Below are 21,152 nucleotides of genomic sequence, written 5' to 3' on the forward strand. Positions count from 1 at the left end.
TTTCCATGCCAAAGTAATAATGGAGTTTTAAATCAACCAAGTCCAGTAGAATCTTCTAATAGGTTTTTATGTTTTTAATAATACTTTAAAATATGTTAGACATAAGAAAAGCACTTAAATTTTTTTTTGCACGTAAATTTTGAAGTATTCAGTCCACTACTGCACATTGCAAACTCTCTGAAAATGATAGTGATATCTAGAATCAAAATTTCAGTGCTTCTTATTTGACTGGTAGGGGAGAAAAGAGAAGACTTCTCAGGGTTTCCAAGGAGGACTGGAGCGGCTGCTTTCCTTATTAAAAACAGATTGGCGGGACTTCCCTTGTGGAGCAGTGGTTAAGAACCCGCCTGCCAATGCAGGGGACATGGGTTCCCCTGCAAAACTTTAAACTATATATGAATGCCTTTTTGAAGAATTGATTCTACCATAAAACACAAGATCCATCAGCAGACCATAGCCTAGTTCTTCTCATCTAAAATATCAATAGTGTTCATGACCACAGAATTGTAGTACGAGACAGTTTTAACAGCCCTTTGCTGTTGCAAATTGATTTCTAGTTCAGCAAAATATTTTCCTCACCTCGTCACTCGTATAGATTATATTCCCCCCCAGAGAAACAAATTCTGTGGTGTTTTGTCAACCCTGTTAAATACTGAAGGGGTGGCTTCAATTACTTTTCCATGGCATGTGGTCCAACCTTCCACCTCCTGATGCCCCACCCCCATGCATAACTGCACCAAGAAATACTAACGGGGGAGGACTCAGCACAAGTTTTGGTTTTTTGCTAACAGCTTTATTGATATTTAATTCACATACCTTAGAATTAACCCATTTGAAGTGTCAAATCCACTGGCTTTTGGTTTCTTCAGAGTTGTGCAACTATCACCACAATCAATTTTGAACGTTTTCATCACCTTGAAAAGAAACCGTGTGTGGGTGGATAAACAAAATGTGGTATATACATAAAATGGAAAATTATTCGGCCTTTAAGAGGAAGTACTGACGTGTTATGACATGGATGAACCTTGAAACATTTTGTCAAGTGAAATAAGTAAGTCACAAAGGACAAGTACTATATGATGCCACTTCCATGAGGTACCTAGAGTAGTCAAATTCACAGAGACAGACCATAGCATGCTGGTTGTCAGGGGCAGGTGGGAGAGTGGGGAGCCTGGAAATGGGGAGTTATTGTTTAACGGGGACCAAGTTTCCATTTGGGAAGATGAAAAAGTTCTGGAGGTGGATCGTGGTGAGGTTTCACAATGTGGATGTACTTAACATCGCTGAACTGTACACTTAAAAATGGTTAAAGTGGGGCTTCCCTGGTGGCGCAGGGGTTGGGAGTCCGCCTGCCGATGGGGACGCGGGTTCGTTCCCCGGTCCGGGAGGATCCCGCCTGCGACGGAGTAGCTGGGCCCGTGGGCCATGGCCGCTGGGCCTGCGCGTCCAGAGCCTGTGCTCCGCAACGGGAGGGGCCGCGGCGGTGAGAGGCCCGCGTACCACACACACACAAAAAAAAAAATGGTTAAAGTGGTAAGTTTTTTTTTTAATTAATTTTTCTTGTATTTATCTATTCATTTTATTTATTTTATTTTTGGCTGCTTTGTGTCTTCATTGCTATGTGCAGGCTTTCTCTAGTTGGGTCGAGCAGGGGCTACTCTTTTTTTTTTTTTTTTTTTTTTTTGCGGTATGTGGGCCTCTCACTGTTGTGGCCTCTCCCGTTGCGGAGCACAGGCTCCGGACGCGCAGGCTCCGGACGCGCAGGCTCAGCTGCCATGGCTCACGGGCCCAGCCGCTCCGCGGCATGTGGGATCTTCCCGGACCGGGGCACGAGCCCGTGTCCCCTGCATCGGCAGGCAGACTCTCAACCACTGCACCACTAGAGAAGCCCCCATGGGGGCTACTCTTCGTTGCGGTGCGTGGGCCTCTTATTGCGGTGGCTTCTCTTGTTGCAGAGCACGGGCTCTAGGCACGCAGGCTCAGTAGTTGTGGCTTTCAGGCTCTAGCGAGCGTACTCAGTAGTTGTGGCGCTCGGACCTAGCTGCTTCACGGCATGTGGGATCTAACCGGACCAGGGGTCGAACCCGTGTCCCCTGCATTGACAGAAGGATTCTTTTTTTTTTTTTTTTTTTTGTGGTACGTGGGCCTCTCACTGTTGTGACCTCTTCCGTTGCGGAGCACAGGCTCCGGACGCGCAGGCTCAGCGGCCATGGCTCACGGGCCCAACCGCTCCGTGGCATATGGGATCTTCGCGGACCGGGACACGAACCCGTGTCCCCTGAATCGGCAGGCGGACTCTCAACCACTGCACCACCAGGGAAGCCCGACAGGCGGATTCTTAACCTAAAGTGGTAAGTTTTATGTATATTAAAGAAAAAATTTTTTTAATTTTAAAAAGAAAAAAAAACAAAACATACCCAATAGCAGTCACTCTCCACCCCTTAAGCCCCAGGCAACCACTAATTTATTTTCTCTCTCTCAGATTTGTCTATTTGGGACATTGCACATAAGCGGAATCATACAATATTTGGCCTTTCCTATCTAGCTAAATCTTTTGCTTTACATAGTATTTCCAAGGGTCATCCATGTGGTAGCACATTATTAGGACCTCATTCCTTTTTATGGCCAAATAACATTACGTTGTATGGATATACCACATTTTATTTACCTATTTATCAGTTGTTTCCACTTTTTGGCTATTATAATACTATAAACATCAATACTCTAAAAATTCACATATAAGTACTTGTGTCAACATATGTTCTATATTCCCTCTCATATTATCTATGTATAATATGTAATATGTGACATGCGATTGTTGGGTCATATAAAGAACTCTGTGGTTCTTTATCAGGGAAAGTTTTCCAAATTGTCTCCACCGTTTGGCATTCCCACCAGGAGAGTTTTTAGTAAGTTTTTTTTAAACAAACAGGGACACCCTTGGCCTGCGATAACAACGAAAACCGAGGGTCTCTATCTTTCTCTCTATCCTTTGCCCTGCAGGGAGGAAGCACGAGCGACTCTATTAATAAAGAGGGTGGAGGGCGTGTCAGGGTAGTTGCCTTGGTGACCGGAAGGGGCGGTCCCGGAAGGCTCCACGCAGCCAACGGCTGGGAGGTGCGCGCATGCGCGCGTGGGCCTGCTGGTTCCCGGGCTCGGGCTCGAGGTGGCGCGCGACGGGCGAAGCTCGGTGGGTGTAAGAGTCGGGGGGCGGGGGGGGGGGTGGTCACACACTGCTGGGCTGGGGTCCGCAGTGCTGGAGGTTGCTTCTAAGGGTGGGACAGGTCCTGGAGCCCAGGGTGTGAGGCCGGATTCGCTTTCCATCCACTTTGGTTGTGAGGTGGTTTCCTGCTGCCGCGGCCCTCAGAGAAGACACGCCCCCGCGTCTGTTTCAAGGGTACCAACACTTGGGTTCTTTAGGCTGTGGGAAGACCTGTAGAATTTTATCCCGGTTCGCTTATTGGGTGCTTTTCCAAAGGCGTCCATGTCTTTTCCTCCACTTTCCCATACCTTGGAAATGCATCCCCTCCCAGGACGACGCCCGCTTTACCCAGGTGATGCCCAGAGCAGCGTTCTCTCTAGCCTTTTTTAAGTTCCTGAACGCCAGGCCCTGGTTTATGTCGCCCCAGTGCTTCTATCTGTATGTCCCAGGAGCCCGTCAGAGTCAGCATATTTCAAAGGAGCTTTACCTTATTATTTCCCTCGTCTTCTCCTGGCTTCCATATTTCCATTAGAGCGGCATCATCCACCCACCCTCACAGACCGGATACCATGTCCAGGGTGAAATCTTTAAAAAAAAAATGTCCGGAATCCAGCCCCTCCATTCCATTTCACCCCTAATGCCCTAGATTGGGCCATCCATCTCCCAGGACTATTTTCAATACTTAGAAACTGATTATTGACACTTCTTCCTCTATTCCAACCCACTTTCTGCACTGGCGGCAAGTACTGATTTACAAAATAAAAATCTGACCATATTACTCACCTGTTAAAAACTTTGATGGTTTCCCTTTGTCTGTATAATCATCGTGGACTTCAAAAATTTTCAATCTGGTTGAGCTCCACCCAGCCATTTCCTTTTTAGCAGCCTCCCTTCATTCGGCCCCGGAAACCTTATGTTCTCATGAAGCACAGATGGAACGTTCTGAACACAGCACACACTTTAAGATGGTTGAACTTAGGGCCACAGAGAAATAAACTCCGAAGTTTCTCTTCCCGCTCCCTCCCCCCGTGCGTCCCTCCACCCCTCCCCACCCGCCGCCATATAATAGGGAGAAGGACAGTCTCGATTACTTTTCTTTGGAAAGTGACCTGAACTCCAAGGAGCAGGGGTATGGATTCAACAGTGTGGGTCTGAAAATTAGGGGAAGGGGGATTACCTGTCTCCTTGGAAAACTTTCTCTTTCTCTCTTCACCTCTCCTTCAATTAGTGACATCTTACCTATCAAATGTCACCTTTAAAGTAGAATTTATCACTTCATGTCTATGTCCCCACTGTATTAAATCAAAATGTCCTAAAACAATAGAAAATATTATGACCCCTACACGAGGATGACCCCAAATTTTGTGAGCTATTTCGTGTATGTTGTTCCTTCTGTGCTCTCTAGTACATTAATATTTCTTTAATAGCACGTAAGTTGTACAGAATTATAATTTTTTACATATCTATTTTCCCTCACTGTCCTCTCTGAACAGTAGGGCCTATATTTTACTGATCTTTGTGTCCCCAGTGCCTAGGACAGTCTGATACCCAATAAATAGTAAATGCCCAATAAATACTTGATAATGAATACATGTGATAGTCATTATTTCTGACTCCTCTAAATTGGCAGCCATTGAAGGCAGGATTCAATTTTATTCATTTTATCCCTAGACCCTAATACAATGTTTGACATATATTGTTTCCAATTGGTGTTTGCTGTCTTTAAATGAATTTTACGTATTCCACTCTCATTACTATGGTTTAGTGTTTTATGTTGGTCACTGATAGAAAATTTAAAGCCAGAAGAGGCCTTATCATCTAATACAGCCCCTTAATTTCCTACAGATGAACCAAGAGAGGTTGGGTGATTTACCCATAGCAACTAGCAAATGCTGGATCTAGATCCAGGTTTTCAGACTTCTTAGGCTAGCTATACTTTGTTACTTATATTGAATTTGTGAAACAGATTTTACCACTTTCATTTTTTTAAACAACGCCTGCAAGGGGACCTCATTATCCAATATTAGTTTCAACAAGCATTTTTGGTATACCTACTCTGTAGAGAGACATTTGAGGCTCCTGTTCTTAAATTTGAAATCTTATGGAGAGGCTCATAACCTAGTGTTGATAAAAATATCATTTGGCAAGAGAAACCAGTTTTGTTTCTCTTTGAGTAGGATTTTTTTGTGTGTGCACCACACGGCTTACCAGATCTCAGTTCCCGGACCAGGGATTGAACCCAGGCCATGGCAGTGAAAGCCCGGAATCGTAACCACTAGGACACCAGGGAACTCCCAGGAATTTTTTAAGTTGGAAATTTTACCTCATTTTATTTCACCCTCAATTTTACATTTAATAGTTTAAACAGTTTTATTATAGATCCTTAAATGTAACTTTTATTTTATTTCTAGGTGTTCCTGTCTTTTCTATGAATTTCACTCTCTGTAGTCTTCACCAGCAGCTGTGGTTTAATCATTCAGTAAAAGAGAAGAATCATTAACTAGGAGAAAATGTCAAATCTAAAAATGAAAGAGGCAGCCCTTATCTATCTTGACAGAAGTGGAGGCCTCCAAAAGTTCATAGACAGTTGCAAATCCTACAGTGGTATGTTCAGCAAAGTTGACTTTATTTTAGAAACTTTAAAGTCCTACGTATAACTGTCCTCATTTTTATACTTGTGTATTTTTACAGATTCAAAACAAAGTTATGCTGTCTATCGATTCAGTATTTTAATAAATCCCTCTGATATTATTGAGTTGGATGCTGAACTTGGAAATCATATTTTACACCAGCCTTTAAAAGCTGCTCAAGTTTTTCAATCAGTAAGTTAAAGAAAGATAATTTTATGCCACATGGAATTTTTGCTAACTTCTTTGATTTTTTGTTTGAAATCACAGGTCTGTTTTATTGCTGTTAAGACTCTCTCATTAATTGAACAATTACAGACTGAAGCTCAAGTAAGTTTTAGTTAAATTTAACAAAGAAAACTAAGGCACAATACTTTCATGATACCTTGTAAATAAATATTTTTATATTCATATATATTTTTTGTTTAAACATATTTTCAAAGTTTAATAAATTATCTTACATATGCATCTTTACTTCCTATTTTATCACTTATAACATTAAACATTTTTATAATAAAACATTTCAAACATACCCCCAAATAATGAGAATAATACAGTGAACCTCCATATATCTATCACGCAGATTTAATCGTTTGCAATATTTTGCCATACTGGCATCGTCACTTTTTTTCTGAAATGTTTTAAAGCAAATCTTTAAAATACATTCTGTATTTCACCCCTACATACTTCGGTATGTATCAACCTCTAAAAATTGTGGACATTTTTGTTATATAACCACAATGCCATTATTACCATTTACAAAAAAAATAATAATTCCTTGGTATCATCTAATATCCAGTCCATATTGAAATTTACCCAGTCGGGGTCTCAAGGCTGTCTCACAATTGATGTGTTCAAGTCAGGACTAAAACAAGGTACACACATTATAACTGGTTCTTACATCTCCCTAAGTCTCTTTTAATCTAGAGCCATTTCCTCCCCCTCCTTTTTTATGCCATTGAATTTTTGAAGAAGCTAGTTAATTGTCCTGTAAAATGTCTCATCTGGACTTGTCTGATTATGTTCTTGTAGTATTTAACTTATACCCCTAGACACCAAATTTCTGGAAAAAAAATTGGCTCTAAAGACTTGCTTAGATTCAAATTCAACTCATTTTGATGAGAATATATCATAGTGTCATGTGTTTCATACTGCCCTACATTAGGAGAACTGTCCTATTTGTTATCCCACTTTTAGCAATGCCACAATTGAGCAGTGGGTGCAGATGATGCCAGTCTGATTCCTCCAATATACAGTCTCCCATCAACTGTCACCTAATGGTTTTCGCAGCTATTGATAGTCACTGCCTAGATTCCATTATTTCATTAGGAGTTTCAAAATTGTGATTTTCCTAATTTTAGCAAACTTTCTATATTTACTGGCTGAAACTGTCCTGTAAGAGAAGTTTTTCCTCTCATCAACTATTTGGTTACCCTGCAATACAATTTGTACAGGAAAAGTAGAAGGAATGTTTGATTCTTTCCAATCTATAAATTTTCATAGTGATGAGTTGAAATATAACAGCCTCTAATGATGACCAATATTTTTTGTTTGTTTTTCCTTTTTTAAATTATGAGGAATTACATGAATTTTTAAATATATCTGATAGGTTTCAATGAATCTTTGTCATTCTTTTTGATGCCTATATTATCTAACTTTGGTCATTGGGAGCTCCTTAAAGTTTCTTCTTATGTCCTTTTGACACATTTCATTAGTTTTTAAGCCCCCCTGGTTTCTATCACAAGGAGATGTACAAGGAGGTCCATCTGGTGTATTTTCTGCCCCATGGAATCAGCCATTTCCCCTAAGGAGCTCTGGTTCCTTTTCATGAGAAATTATATTTAGAGATCTGGGCACTAGAAGTGTTTGTTGCTATTGAGTTGTCATTGTTTTATAAATAAGTCTTTTCAGTGAATATAGCGAGAAATGTGTATTTTTAAAGAAAAATGAGTTCATAATGATATTTTCAATTAAAATATCAGATTATAAGGATTTTGCATCTTTAATTTTATATTTAAATCACTTTTCTCTTAATGCTCAAAAGGTTGTTTCCTAATACTACTAACAAATTATCTGTTTGATTTAACCTACAAATATACTTACTATATTGTAATGTAAGTCCAATTGGATCTGCAATTTTTATTAATACTATTTTTGTGTTCTTATTAGATTAATATACTGCTGAAGTTAACACATTTACCTCCTCTGCCAAGTTATAGTCTTGATCTTTGTGAGTTTCCGCTTGATTATACATCTCAAAGATTTTATATGATGCAAGGAATTGTGATTGCAATGACAACTGTAACCAAGTATACACAAGGTGCAAGATTTCTTTGTTCAGATGAAGCATGCCCTCTTTCAAAAGGTAAATATTAAAATGTAAAATCAAAGCAATTTATTGTTTAATCTTAAATCATGTTTACAATTAGTTAAAAAACATTCACAGCATAGAAAGAATGGAGTAAAATTAGGTGTCTCCTAATGTTTACAAGTCTGCTTTGCATAATCTTGAAATTCGTTCTTTCTTCCACACCTCTCCCCTATAATTTAACAGATGCTCTTGTGTTGCTGAAGTACTTGTTTTTCTCACACGCTGTTTCATGACTGTTCATGCTGTTCCCTCTCCATGTAATGTCCTCTCTCAACCCTTTGGCTTAACTTCCAGGACATCTTTTCCATTCATCCCCACCTCTTATTGGGTTGAATGCCTCTCCTCTCTTCTCTCTGAACACTTTGTATATGAATACTGCATATTGAAATTATCTGTTTCTTATTGCCACCTGTTGAAATTGTGTGCTTAAGTATCCATATCACCAGTGCCTGGCAAGAAATAGCCATGCAATAAATGTTAATTGAACTGCTATGAACCCACATGCAAAACTGATTTAATTGTATGTTGAATTAGATTCATTTTAAAGGATTGAAAATGGAAAGCTAAATCTGAAGGCAAATTTAGCTTAACTGTTTTCTTTCAGGATTTCAGTATATAAGAGTGCATGTACCTGGTGCTACAGAGTCTGCAACAATAAGAAATGACTTTTTGTGTAATCTATGTTCATCTTCACTTCAAGAAGACAGAAAATTTAGAGTACTTGGTGGTAAAAAATGCATTTACGTTTTACAATTACAATTTTTAAAATAATGTCTGATATTTTAATGTGGAAATTAAATTGAATATATATTCTAATAACTGATTCTTTTTTACTCTTTGCCTTAAGATAAACAGATAGTTGAAATAATTACCACAAAGGCACTTCGTGCTTTTCAAGGATATTCTAACAACCAGCCATTTAGGTTTCAATCTCTCACAGTCTTCCTCAGAGGTAAGTTCTATTTGCACTAAAATATATAAACTATATAATTGACTTGTTTATGCTTATATATTATAAATGGTACTTCAAAGCTTGAAAATAATAGGTCTTCTCTTTCTTGAGTATTTTAAAGACTCATATTTAGCTAATGTAGCAATTATTCATTCAGTCATACAACATTCACTTAAGATATTAGCACCTGCTATGTCTCAAGCACTATGCTAAGTCTCAGGGTCACAATTATTTACAGTAATAATCTCCCATTATTGTATGTGTATGTCTTATATAAATATTGGAGTTATTGTTTTAAACTATAAGCTTCAGGAGGGTAGGGACTTGGGTTTTTTACTGCACATAGTAAAAACTCAATAAATGTTTGTTAAATCAATGAATGAGCATTGACATATGATTAACTGTTGAGAACTGCATGGGTAAAGACCTGTGAGTAGACAGATTCTGCCATAAAGGAGGAAATCATTATCAGTATCAATCACCCATGGAAGAGTGAGTCATAGTTGAGAAGCCAGAACTGTGAAAATGAGGATGGGGTTCAGTCTCTTTTCTTGGGCTAAAATTGGAAGAATTAAACTTTTCGTAAAGAGAGATCTTGAATGTCAACCATGTGTAGGAAACTCAAGGGTTAGAAAGCAGAGACTCAAACAAGAAGTCTTTTTACCATGGCCTGGCAAGGACAAGGCAGGCGTGTAAGCCCAGATGATAATAGGTAATTTTTAATATCAATTACTATGTGCCAGGCACTTTTACATATATTAACTCATTTAGTCACAGCAACTCTTTCAAGTAGGTTCTATTGTTATCTCCATTTTACAGTGTAGAAATGGACACACAGAGAAGGTAAGTAACTTTTCCAAGGTTACACAGCTAGTACATGGCACAGCCATGATTCAAACTCAGGCATTCTAGCTTCAAAGTCTATGATTTTAACTACTTAATTCTATTATATACAAACCATACATTACAATATAGAAATTTAAGTGACTATCCAACTTATATTTTAGTAGAAAACCCTTTCTTCTAATAAACTCTTAATAGAACCCAAATACATTTTTAAAAGTTAAATTAATAAAAGCAGGCCTTTGGGGGTTCTCAGCAGAGATACCCAGACTTCCCAGCCTCCTAGCCTTCTTCTTGACCCTTTCTTGACTTCAGGACACATCCACGATTCCAAGGAACAGTTGAAAAATGATTTGCTTTAATTTTCTCCTTGTAATTCATACTGTATCCTTCATGGGTTTTTTGGGGGGTGGGACAGGGGGAATGTTTGTTTATTTGGTTTGGGGTTTTTATTTTCTCAAATCTTGGGGCTGATTCTTCCCATCTAGTTCTACAGGGTATATCAATATGCTCTCCGGCTCTAAAAGAGACAGAGAGACACAGAGAGAGAAACAGAGAGGAGGAAAGAAATGGAGATCAGTGTTTGATCACAGAGGGAAGTTAATCCTTGCTCCTTCTTGTAAGCCTTTCTTTCATAGTTTTACAACCATCCAAATTCTAACTGTATAATGGAGGCTCAAGATTTTTAGCGTATGTTTTTTAGAATAAATTTTGAACTTGTGCAAAAGCTTTGCTCAGTCTGTAGAGGTGAGAGAGGAACCTAGTAAATTGTCTTTTGGGTAGACTTTATTTATTTATTTATTTTGATTCAAAAGAGTTTATTTGTATTACAAATGGATACATTTTCATTGACGGTATCTGTTTTTCTTTTTTTTTAAATTAATTTTTTTGGAGCATAGTTGCTTTACAATGTTGTGTTAGTTTCTACTGTACAGCAAAATGAATCAGCTATACATATACATGTATCCCCTCTTTTTTGGATTTCCTTCCCACTTAGGTCACCACAGTGCATTAAGTAGAGTTCCCTGTGCTGGGTAGACTTTAGACATGGGCAGACCCAGATGGGAATTTCAGTTCTGCTACTTAACTATTTAGCCTGGTGCAAATCACTCTCAGTTTCTTCATATATAAAGTGGGGATAACAATATCTGTCTTATAGTTTACAATTAGATAATGTGTATAAAAGTGACTTGCCTATATTACAGACTGTGAATAATACTTTTTAAAATGATTTTCTTCCCAAATAAAATTATTACTTATAAGGTCATTTTTATTAACATCTCTTGTCATTTAATGGAAAGATGTTTCATTTTAAACACAATGATCTTATTTTGCCTTTTGACTATTATAGGACACTATCTAGTTGCTATGTCACATGCTTCTTGAAGTTAATTCATCACCTATAAGTATCAAAATTTATCAGCAACAAAGTTTTCTCAATTTATATTATTAATGCCACTCAATATGCATAGTATACTAAACAAAAGTAACTACTTAGCAACTAACTGAACTACTAAATTGTTGCTGGTTTTATTTGTTTTTAATTTTTAATTTTATATTGGAGTATAGTTGATTAACAATGTTGTGATAGTTGCAGGTGTACAGCAAAGTGATTCTGCTATACATACACATGTATCTATTCTTTTTCAAATTCTTTTCCCATTTAGGTTGTTACATAGTATTAAGCAGAGTTCCCTGTGTTATACAGTAGGTCCTTGTTGGTTATCCATTTTAAATACAGCAGTGTGTACATGTCAATCCCACACTCCCTAACTATCCCTTCTCCCCCCACGTCCCCCCTGGTAGCCATAAGTTCGTTCTCTAAGTCTGTGAGTCTGTTTCTGTTTTGTAAATAAATTCATTAGTATCATTTCTTTTTAGATTCCACATATAAGCAATATCATATGATAGTTCCCTTTCTCTGTCAGACTTACTTCATTCAGTATGACAATCTCCATGTCCATCCATGTTGCTGCAAATGGCATTATTTCACTCTTTTTAATGGCTGAGTAATATTCCATTGTATATATGTACCACATCTTCTTTATCCATTCCTCTGTCGATGGACATTTAGGTTGCTTCCGTGTCTTGGCTATTGTAAACAGTGCTGCAATGAACATTGGAGTGCATGCATCCTTTCGGACCATGTTTCTCTCCAGATATATGCCCAGGAGTGGGATTGCAGGATCATATGGTAGTCCTATTATTAGTTTTTTAGGGAACCTCCATACTGTTCTCCATTGTGGTTGTATCAATTTACATTCCCACCAGCAGTGTAGGAGGGGTCCATTCTCTCCACACCCTCTCCAGCATTTGTTGTTTGTGGATTTTTTTGATGATAGGCATTCAGACTGGTGTGAGGTGGTATCTCATTGTAGTTTTGATTTGCATTTCTCTAATAATTAGCAATGTTGAACATCTTTTCATGTGCTTCTTGGCCATCTGTATGTCTTCTTTGAAGAAATGTCTATTTAGGTCTTCTGCACATTTTTTGATTGGGTTGTTTGTTTTGATGATATTAAGCTGCATGAGCTGTTTGTAAATTTTGGAGGCTAATCCCTTGTCAGTCACATCATTTGCAAATATTTTCTCCCATTCTGTGGGTTGTCTTTTCATTTTGTTTATGGTTTCTTTTGCTGTGCAAAAGCTTTTGAGTTTAATTAGGTCCCATTTGTTTATTTTTGTTTTTATTTCCATTACTCTGGGAGATGGATCGAAAAAGATATTGCTGTGATTTATGCCAGAGAGTGTTCTGCCTATGTTCTCCTCTAAGAGTTTTATAGTGTCCAGTCTCACATTTAGGTCTTTAATCCGTTCTGAGTTTATTTTTGTGTATGGTGTTAAAGAATGTTCTAGGGCTTCCCTGGTGGCCCAGTGGTTGAGAGTCCGCCTGCCGATGCAGGGGACACGGGTTCATGCCACAGTCCGGGAAGATCCCACATGCCGCGGAGCGGCTGTGCCCGTGAGCCATGGCCGCTGAGCCTGCGCGTCCGGAGCCTGTTGCTCCACAACGGGAGAGGCCACAACAGTGACAGGCCTGCGTAACGCAAAAAAAAAAAAAAAAAAAAAAAAAGAATGTTCTAATTTCATTTATGTATATGTAGCTGTCCAGTTTTTCCAGCATCATTTACTGAAAAGACTGTCTTTCCTCCATTGTATAGTCTTATCTCCTTGGTCATATATTAAGTGACCATAGGTGCATGGGTTTATTTCTGGGCTTTCTATCCTGTTCCATTGATCTATATTTCTATTTTTGTGCCAGTACCATACTGTTTTGATGACTAGAGCTTTGTAGTATAGTCTGAAGTCAGGAAGCCTGATTCCCCCAGCTCTGTTTTTCTTTCTCAAGATTGCTTTGGCTATTTGGGGTCTTCTGTGTCTCCATACAAATTTTAAGATTTTTTTGTTCTAGTTCTGTGAAAAATGCCACTGGTAATTTTATAGAGATTGCATGGAATCTGTAGATTGCCTTGGTTAGTATAGTCACTTTGACAGTATTGATATTAATGCCACTCAATATGCATATTATACTAAACAAAAGTAAATACTTAGCAACTCATTGAACTACTGAATTGTTACTGGTTTTAGATCTTTGAACCATATGATCATGTAAAAGTTTTGTTTAGTAAATAGTTATTTTCTTCTGTGTTTAACAATTTTAGATGAATTAGTGAATGAAGTGAATATAGGAAATGAGTATAAGATTATTGGAATTCCAACCTGTGTAAAAACATCACAAACTGCTCTCTGTATAGAGGCAAATAGTATCACTGTTTTCAATCCAAAAGGTAAGAAAAATGTTAGTATCGTATATTAACAAATATTTAAATTTAAATCCATTTGTTCAGGAAATAAGTACTGGTTGCCTATGTGCTGGACACTCTTCAAAGCACTAGGGATACAGTTGTGATGAGGACAGTCAGGGTTCCTACTCTTAAATCATATGGTAGACAGTCAATAAATCTGTAAACTAATTAATAAGACAATTTTAGATAATAAATGCTGCAAAGGAAATAAAGCAAGATAATGTGAAACCTTGCCCACAGGAAGGACTCCTTTCTTTTGGCTAAACCTTATTTAGATTTTTTTTTTTTTTTGGTGGTACGCAGGCCTCTCACTGCTGTGGCCTCTCCCATTGCGGAGCACAGGCTCCAGACGCGCAGGCTCAGCGGCCATGGCTCACGGGCCCAGCCGCTCCACGGCATGTGGGATCTTCCCGGACCAGGGCACGAACCTGTGTCCCCTGCATCGACAGATGGACTCTCAACCAGTGCGCCACCAGGGAAGCCCCTAGATTTTTTTTTTTTTTTAATAATTACCAACAAGAAAAATGTTTTAAGATACCAAGAGTTAGAGATTAGTTAGAAGGTTTTTCTATCCAGCCCTTTGTTTTCTAACTAAGTAACTGTTGTGGTCTGAGAAAAAGAGCCGAATAAAATGGCATCCTTTTCCTCAGCTGAGTTTTGAACCAATCGAGAAATAAGACAAAAGAGAAAGGCAGTTGGTCCCCAAAATATCACCCTTATTACTGATAATTTCCTTGCAACCTAATTAAGAATTAAGTAAACAAAAGCGGAGAGCAGACCTACTCTTAACTTGGCACACAAATATCTAAATATAGGACAGGCTATTTAAATCTTAAATAATGAAGTTAGATTTTTTTTTCTATTCCCTAGATAACCATCTGCAATAACAGAGGCCCAAGTTGAATTTAAATGCAATGGATTCTAGATATCTCTGCTTATTTTGAAGAGAAAGCTTTATTTATTTATTTATTTTTTGGCTGCGATGTGTGGTTTGTGGGAATCTTAGTTCCCCGACCAGGGATCGGGCCCATGCCCCCTGCATTGGAAGCACAGAGTCCTAACCACTGGACAACCAGGGAATTCCTGAGAAAAACTTCTTAAAAGAATAAAAATATTGAAGAAAGAAACTACTAATGAACAATAGGCATTTTAAAGATATTTAAAATATTTTCTGCTGTGAAGTGCTTTAAGATTTACTGATTTGGTGGCAGAACATGATATATATGTAGGTGAAGTGTACTTTCTCCTGCTGAACTCCAGAATTAGGCAGATTTAACCACCCAAATGTGGCAAGAGCTACACTAATGTAGGCCTCCCTTGGTCCATGGGCATCGATGAGTAGAAGAAATCATTGCCCTGTGATGACAGCCTAAGAGGAAGGAGAAAGGGACTGGGTTACATGTGCGCAGCTGTTTCTCCCAAACTGACCAACTGGATTAAAACACTCATCTCTTTCAGGAGTTGGACAGAATAAGGTAGTGGAGAAGGTCTAGAATGTTACAGTATATGTTGAAGTAGTAGAGTATAAATCTCCCCTTTTAACAGCAATAATCAAATATTTCCCATTCTGCTTTTTAGACCTCACTAAAGGTGATAATATTTCAAACATAGATATGTAGAAGCAAACACTGCAGTACAAGAGCCCCATGATCTGGCTTTGCTCACATAGGTCTTACTTAAAAGGAAAAAAATGAGAGATTTGCTTGCAACCCTCAGCCAGTCTATGTGGGCACAAAGGTTGACTGCTTCTTCTTACTGCATTCCTTGGGATAGAAATGATAGACCAGAGTGACCTCTGATCATAATTTAATATCATTGTAATAATTTGAATGTGGCATCATTAAAAGAACTGCAATTTGATAATATTTTAGATAAATGGAATTAGATGTCTATAATATCATTTTCTTGTTTTAAAAAACTCTTTTTAACATATATGTAATATTTACTTTCAGTTCCTTCAGGAATTAGCGACAATCTCAGGTGTCTCCTCTCTTTGACTTCCAGCTCGTACTGGAAGTTTACAGCAATACTTGCCAATGTCTTTGCATCACAAATTGTTCCTCCTGGGACTTACAATTTGCTCAAGCTCTGTTTGTTGATGAGTCTAGTACAGACAAGTGACCGTAACAAGGAACTGGAAGATTGCCTGGATCTTTTAATTATAACAAGTGATATTCTACTCGTAGACAGGTAAAATATATGACATTATGAATTGGTCACAGATTTGCATACATCTTTTCCATGAGCATTATTACAAGACAAATATTTGGAATTTATCTGAGCAGTATAAATATTTAAATAAACTTTTATCAATGAAGTTCAAAACTTTTTAAAACATGAATTGAGAAATGGGATATTTGCTTTCAACATTTTGAGAATCTAACCACTCGAAGTTTCAACTTGTTTCCCCACTCAGACCTTTTTAAATAAATGGCTCCTTTGCAGGCTTCCTTGTCCTCCATTCCCTAGATCAGTGTTCTGCTTTTGTACTTTGTTTTCACTTCAAAATAATCTCCCCGCTAGAGCTAACAAGCTGTTTTCTTCTTTTTCTTCAAGATTCCATTCAATAGTATTGATTCACTGTGCCCAAATAAGGCTGTTAAAAGTGGCAAAATTACTGTTTTGGGGGTGTCACTCTAACCTTGGAGTAAGCCTCTACTCAGCATATTGGGGCTCCCCACTAGCAAGTACCCTTTTTAAAAAGTTACTTAAATGTGCAAAAAGCTAGGAATAAGCTTCATATATTAAAATCATGTATGCAAATATAAAGCAAAAACAAATTTATAGAATGAATTTTAAATTAAAAAAATAAAATTCAAATTAGCTCTAACTTAATTGGACAGATGATGTTTTGCTAAAATTAAAATTAAATCACAATGTAAGTATAGTGCTAACTGCTACAGATTGCACCAATTTAATCTTACACTAATGAGCATGAGAATATTTGTTTCCTAACAGCCTCACCAACACTGGGTATTATCAAACTTTAAAATTTTGCCATTTGATGGATGGAAAGTGGTATTTTATTTTAATTTGCATTTCTTTAACTAGAAGTAAGTTTTAGCATCATTTAGAATTTGTTAAACACTTTTTATTATTTTTCTATGAACTCCTTGACCATTGTCCATTTTTTAAATTAAGTTGTTTATTTCTTACTGATTTGTGATAGCTCTTGTAAATTAAAGCCTTTGTCTCTTTTTCTGTTTGTCATTAATCTTTTCCTGTGGTATTTGGGGCTGTATGAGAGATTTGGTGTTTTGTTTTGTTTTTTAGGTAAAATTTACATAAATAAAGTGAAGTAATCAGATCTTAGGTATACAATTCGATGAGTCTTGACAGATGACATACACTCCTATAGCCATCACCTCAATAAGATATGGAACATTTCCATTTTCCTTTACCTTGGAAAGGTCCTTCATTCTCTCTTCCAATTAGTTCCTATCTCCACGGGTGATTTCTGTCACCATAGGTTAATCTTCCTGTTCTTGAACTTCGTATAACTAGGATCATACAGTGCACACTCTTTTGGGTCTAGCTTCTTTCGCTTAACATGTTTTTTGTTTTTTGTTTTGTGATACGCGGGCCTCTCACTGTTGTGGCCTCTCCCGTTGCGGAGCACAGGCTCCGGACGCGCAGGCTTAGCGGCCATGGCTCACGGGCCCAGCCGCTCCGCAGCATGTGGGATCTTCCCGGACCAGGGCACGAACCGGCGTCCCCTGCATCGGCAGGCGGACTCTCAACCACTGTGCCACCAGGGAAGCCCCGCTTAACATGTTTTTGAGATTGGCCCTGTTGTGTGTATCAGAAGTTCATTGTTTTTATTGATGAGTAGTGTTCCATTATATGAATATACCAGAATTTGTTTATCTGTTCTCCTCGTGATAGACATTTGGGTTTTGCATGTTTTGTTTTGTTTTTTTTTTTCATTATTAAAGCAAAGTCCTAGGACAGGGCATGGCACACAGAAGATGATCAATTGCTATTTGATGAATGAACCAATGAATGGATTTGTGGGGGTTTTTTGGCTGCGTTTTGGGTCTTCATTGCTGCGCGTGGGCTCTCTCTAGTTGCAGCGAGCAGGGGCTACTCTTAGTTGCGGTGTGCGGGCTTCTCATTGCAGTGGCCTCTCTTGTTGCAGAGCATGGGCTCCAGTAGTTGTGCCCATGGGCTCAGTAGTTGTGGCTCGCAGGCTCCAGAGTCCAGGCTCAGTAGTTGTGGCGCACGGGCTTAGTTGCTCCAAGGCATGTGGGATCTTCCTGGACCAGGGCTTGAACCCATGTCCCCTGCATTGGAAGGCGGATTCTTAACCACTGCGCCACCAGGGAAGCCCTGGGTTTTGCATGTTTTGACTATATAAGTAAGGCTGCTATAAACATCTCTTGTATAAGTCTTTTTGTAGACTTAGGTTTTTATTATCTTGGGTAAATACCTAGGAGTGGAATTATTGTGTCATAAGGTAGGTTTATATAACTTTATAAGAAACTGGCAAACAGTTTTTTAAAGTGGTTTTACAATTTTACATTCCTAAGGCTCCAGTTGTTTCTATCCTCACCAACATCCAGTGTGGTCAGTCTTTCTCAATTTAGCCATTCTAGTATATGTGAAATGGTGTCTCACTACAGTTCTAAGTTGCATTTCCTTGATGACTACTGATTCAAGCTCTTTTTCATGTGCTTATTAGTTACTCATGTATCTCCTTTTCTGAAGTGTCAGGTCCTTTGTTCACTTTTAAATGGGGCTCTTCCAGATGCACATCCATTATCACATATGTATCATGAAATTTTTCTCCCAGTCTAAAGCTTGAGTTATTTTCTTAAAGATATCTTTGATGAGCAGTCCTTTTAGTTTAGGTTATTATTTTCTTTTATGTTTAGTGTTTTCTGGGTTCTGTTTAAGAAATCTTTGTCTACCCCAAGGTCATGAAAATATTCTTTTATGTTTTCTTCTAGAAGTATTTGTTTTTACATTGGTCTGTTTTCTATTACAAGTCAATTTTTGTATGTGTTACAAGGTAGGAGCCAAGATTAATATTTTTCCTATGCATTTATCTAATTTTTCCATACCATTTGTTTAAAAGACTTTCCTTTCCCCATTGAATTGCTTTGCTACCAATGTTGCAAATTAGTTGAACTGGTTATAAACAGTGGTTATAAACTGGTTATAAACAATTTTAGGTGTAAAATTGAACTGGGTATATATCTATTTAAATGTTCTTTTCTGTTATTTTGACCTTTATGTCTATAATTATGCCTCACATTCTTGATTATTGTAGCTCTATATTAAGTTTTGAATCAGGTAGTGCAACTTTATTCTTCATTTTTAAGATTTGTTTGCACTATTTTAGGTCATTTACATTTTCTTATAAAGTTTAGAATCACTTCCCTGGTGGCACAGTGGTTGAGAGTCTGCGTGCCGATGCAGGGGACACAGGTTCATGCCCCGGTCTGGGAAGATCCCACATGCCGCGGAGTGGCTGGGCCCATGAGCCATGGCCGCTGAGCCTGCGCGTCCAGAGCCTGTGCTCCGCAATGGGAGAGGCCACAACGCGTACCGTAAAAAAAAAAAAAAAAAAAAAAAAAAGTTTAGAATCTATATGTTAATACCAGCCTCCATCCCCATCACCCCAAAAGAGCCTTTAAGGATTTTGATGGAATTGCATTTAACTTATAAATCAATTTGGGAAGAATTTACATCTTAACAATGTTGAGTCTTCCAATCTGTGAATATGGTATATATCTCCATTTATTTAAATCTTAATTTCTTTCAGCAATGTTTTGTAAAGGTCATGCACATAATTTAAGTTGATTTCTAAGTATTTGGTATTTTTGATGCTATGAAAAATGGCAGTGTTTTATTAATTTTATTTTTCAAATATTTGCTGTGAGTATATAGAGATACAATTGATTTTTGTATTTGGATCTTTTACTCTGTGACCTTGTATCAGTAGTTCAAAAAATTCCTCAGCTGATTCCAATGATTAGCCAAGTTTGAGGCCCATTGTTCTATATAACTAGGTTCTCAGCCTGACTGCATGTTAGAATCATCTGGGATAATATTAAAAAAAAATTTATAGGGCTTCCCTGGTGGCGCAGTGGTTAAGAATCCGCCTGCCAATGCAGGGGACACGGCTTCGAGCCCTGGTCTGGGAAGATCCCACATGCCGCGGAGCAACAAAGCCCGTGCGCCACAACTACTGAGCCTGTGCTCTAGAGCCTGCGAGCCACAACTACTGAGCCCGCAGTTCGCAACAAGAGAAGCCACGACAATGAGAAGCCCACGCACCACAAGGAAGCGTGGCCCCCACTCACCACAACTAGAGAAAGCCCATGCGCAGCAACGAAGACCCAACACAGCCAAAAATAAATAAATTTATTAAAAAAAAATTATGACTGTGGCTCACCCCTAGAGATTCTAATTTACATAGTTTGGGATGGGGCTTGGCGTTAGAATTTTTTAAAAACCCCAGGCAATTTTTTTTTGTTAAAAAGTATAATTGACATGCAATATCATGTTCGTGTACATCATAGTGATTCAATATTTATATACATTTCAAAATGGTCACCACAATAAGTCTAGTTACCATCTGTCACCATACAAAGTTATTACAATATTATTGACCATATTCTCTATGCTGTACCTTACATCCTCGTGACATTTATTTTATAACTAGAAGTTTGTACCTCTTAATCCCTTTTACTTATTTCACTTTCCCAATCCCCCTCCCATCTGGCAACAACAAGTTTGTTTTCTATATCTATTCTGTCTTGTTTTGTTTGTTCTTTTTTTTTTTAGATTCCACATATAAGTGAAATCATATATAACAATTATCTTTTTCTATCTGACTTACTTTACTTAGCATAATACCCTCTAGGCCCGTCCATGTTGTCACAAATGGCAAGATTTCATACTTTTTATTGCTGAATAATATTCCATTATATATATACCACATTTTCTTTATCAATTCATCTATTCATAGACACTTAGCTTGTTTCCATATCTTGGCTATTGTAAATAATGCTGCAATGAACATAGGGGAGCATATATCTTTTCTAATTAGTGTTTTTGTTTTCTTTGGATTAATACCTAGGAGTGGGATTGCTGGATCATATGGTAACTCTATTTTTAGTTTTTTGAGGAACCTCCTTACTGTTTTCCACAGTGGCTGCAACAATTTACATTCCCACCAACAGTGTATAAGTAGTCCCTTTTCTCCACATTCTTGCCAACGCTTGGGTTGTTTTTTGTTGTTTTTTTTGTCTTTTTGATAACAGCCATTCTGACAGGTGTGATGTGATATCTCATCATGGTGTTGATTTGCATTCCCCTGATAAGTAGTGATTTGACCGTCTTT

At 38.0% G+C, this 21,152-nt stretch overlaps 1 protein-coding gene across 2 annotated transcripts in view; it reads left to right on the forward strand.

Annotated features, from left to right (window-relative positions):
- MCMDC2 (minichromosome maintenance domain containing 2) overlaps positions 1 to 21,152 on the forward strand; it is a 49,203-nt gene that overhangs the window by 5,815 nt on the left and 22,236 nt on the right. Inside the window, exons 1-9 of one of the 2 annotated variants that reach the window (XM_033842926.2) lie at positions 3,008 to 3,190; positions 5,614 to 5,806; positions 5,894 to 6,024; positions 6,100 to 6,159; positions 7,999 to 8,194; positions 8,805 to 8,927; positions 9,048 to 9,152; positions 13,658 to 13,783; positions 15,754 to 15,991. In XM_033842926.2, coding sequence (XP_033698817.1) covers positions 5,713 to 5,806; positions 5,894 to 6,024; positions 6,100 to 6,159; positions 7,999 to 8,194; positions 8,805 to 8,927; positions 9,048 to 9,152; positions 13,658 to 13,783; positions 15,754 to 15,991 — 1,073 coding nt within the window. In that variant the 5' untranslated portion in view covers positions 3,008 to 3,190; positions 5,614 to 5,712. Of the gene's footprint in view, positions 1 to 3,007; positions 3,191 to 5,613; positions 5,807 to 5,893; positions 6,025 to 6,099; positions 6,160 to 7,998; positions 8,195 to 8,804; positions 8,928 to 9,047; positions 9,153 to 13,657; positions 13,784 to 15,753; positions 15,992 to 21,152 lie in introns of those variants that run through there. The other variant, XM_073794472.1, reaches the window with a different exon arrangement.

Source organism: Tursiops truncatus, chromosome 17 (genome assembly GCF_011762595.2).
Source record: "Tursiops truncatus isolate mTurTru1 chromosome 17, mTurTru1.mat.Y, whole genome shotgun sequence".
NCBI classification, from domain to species: domain Eukaryota; kingdom Metazoa; phylum Chordata; class Mammalia; order Artiodactyla; family Delphinidae; genus Tursiops; species Tursiops truncatus.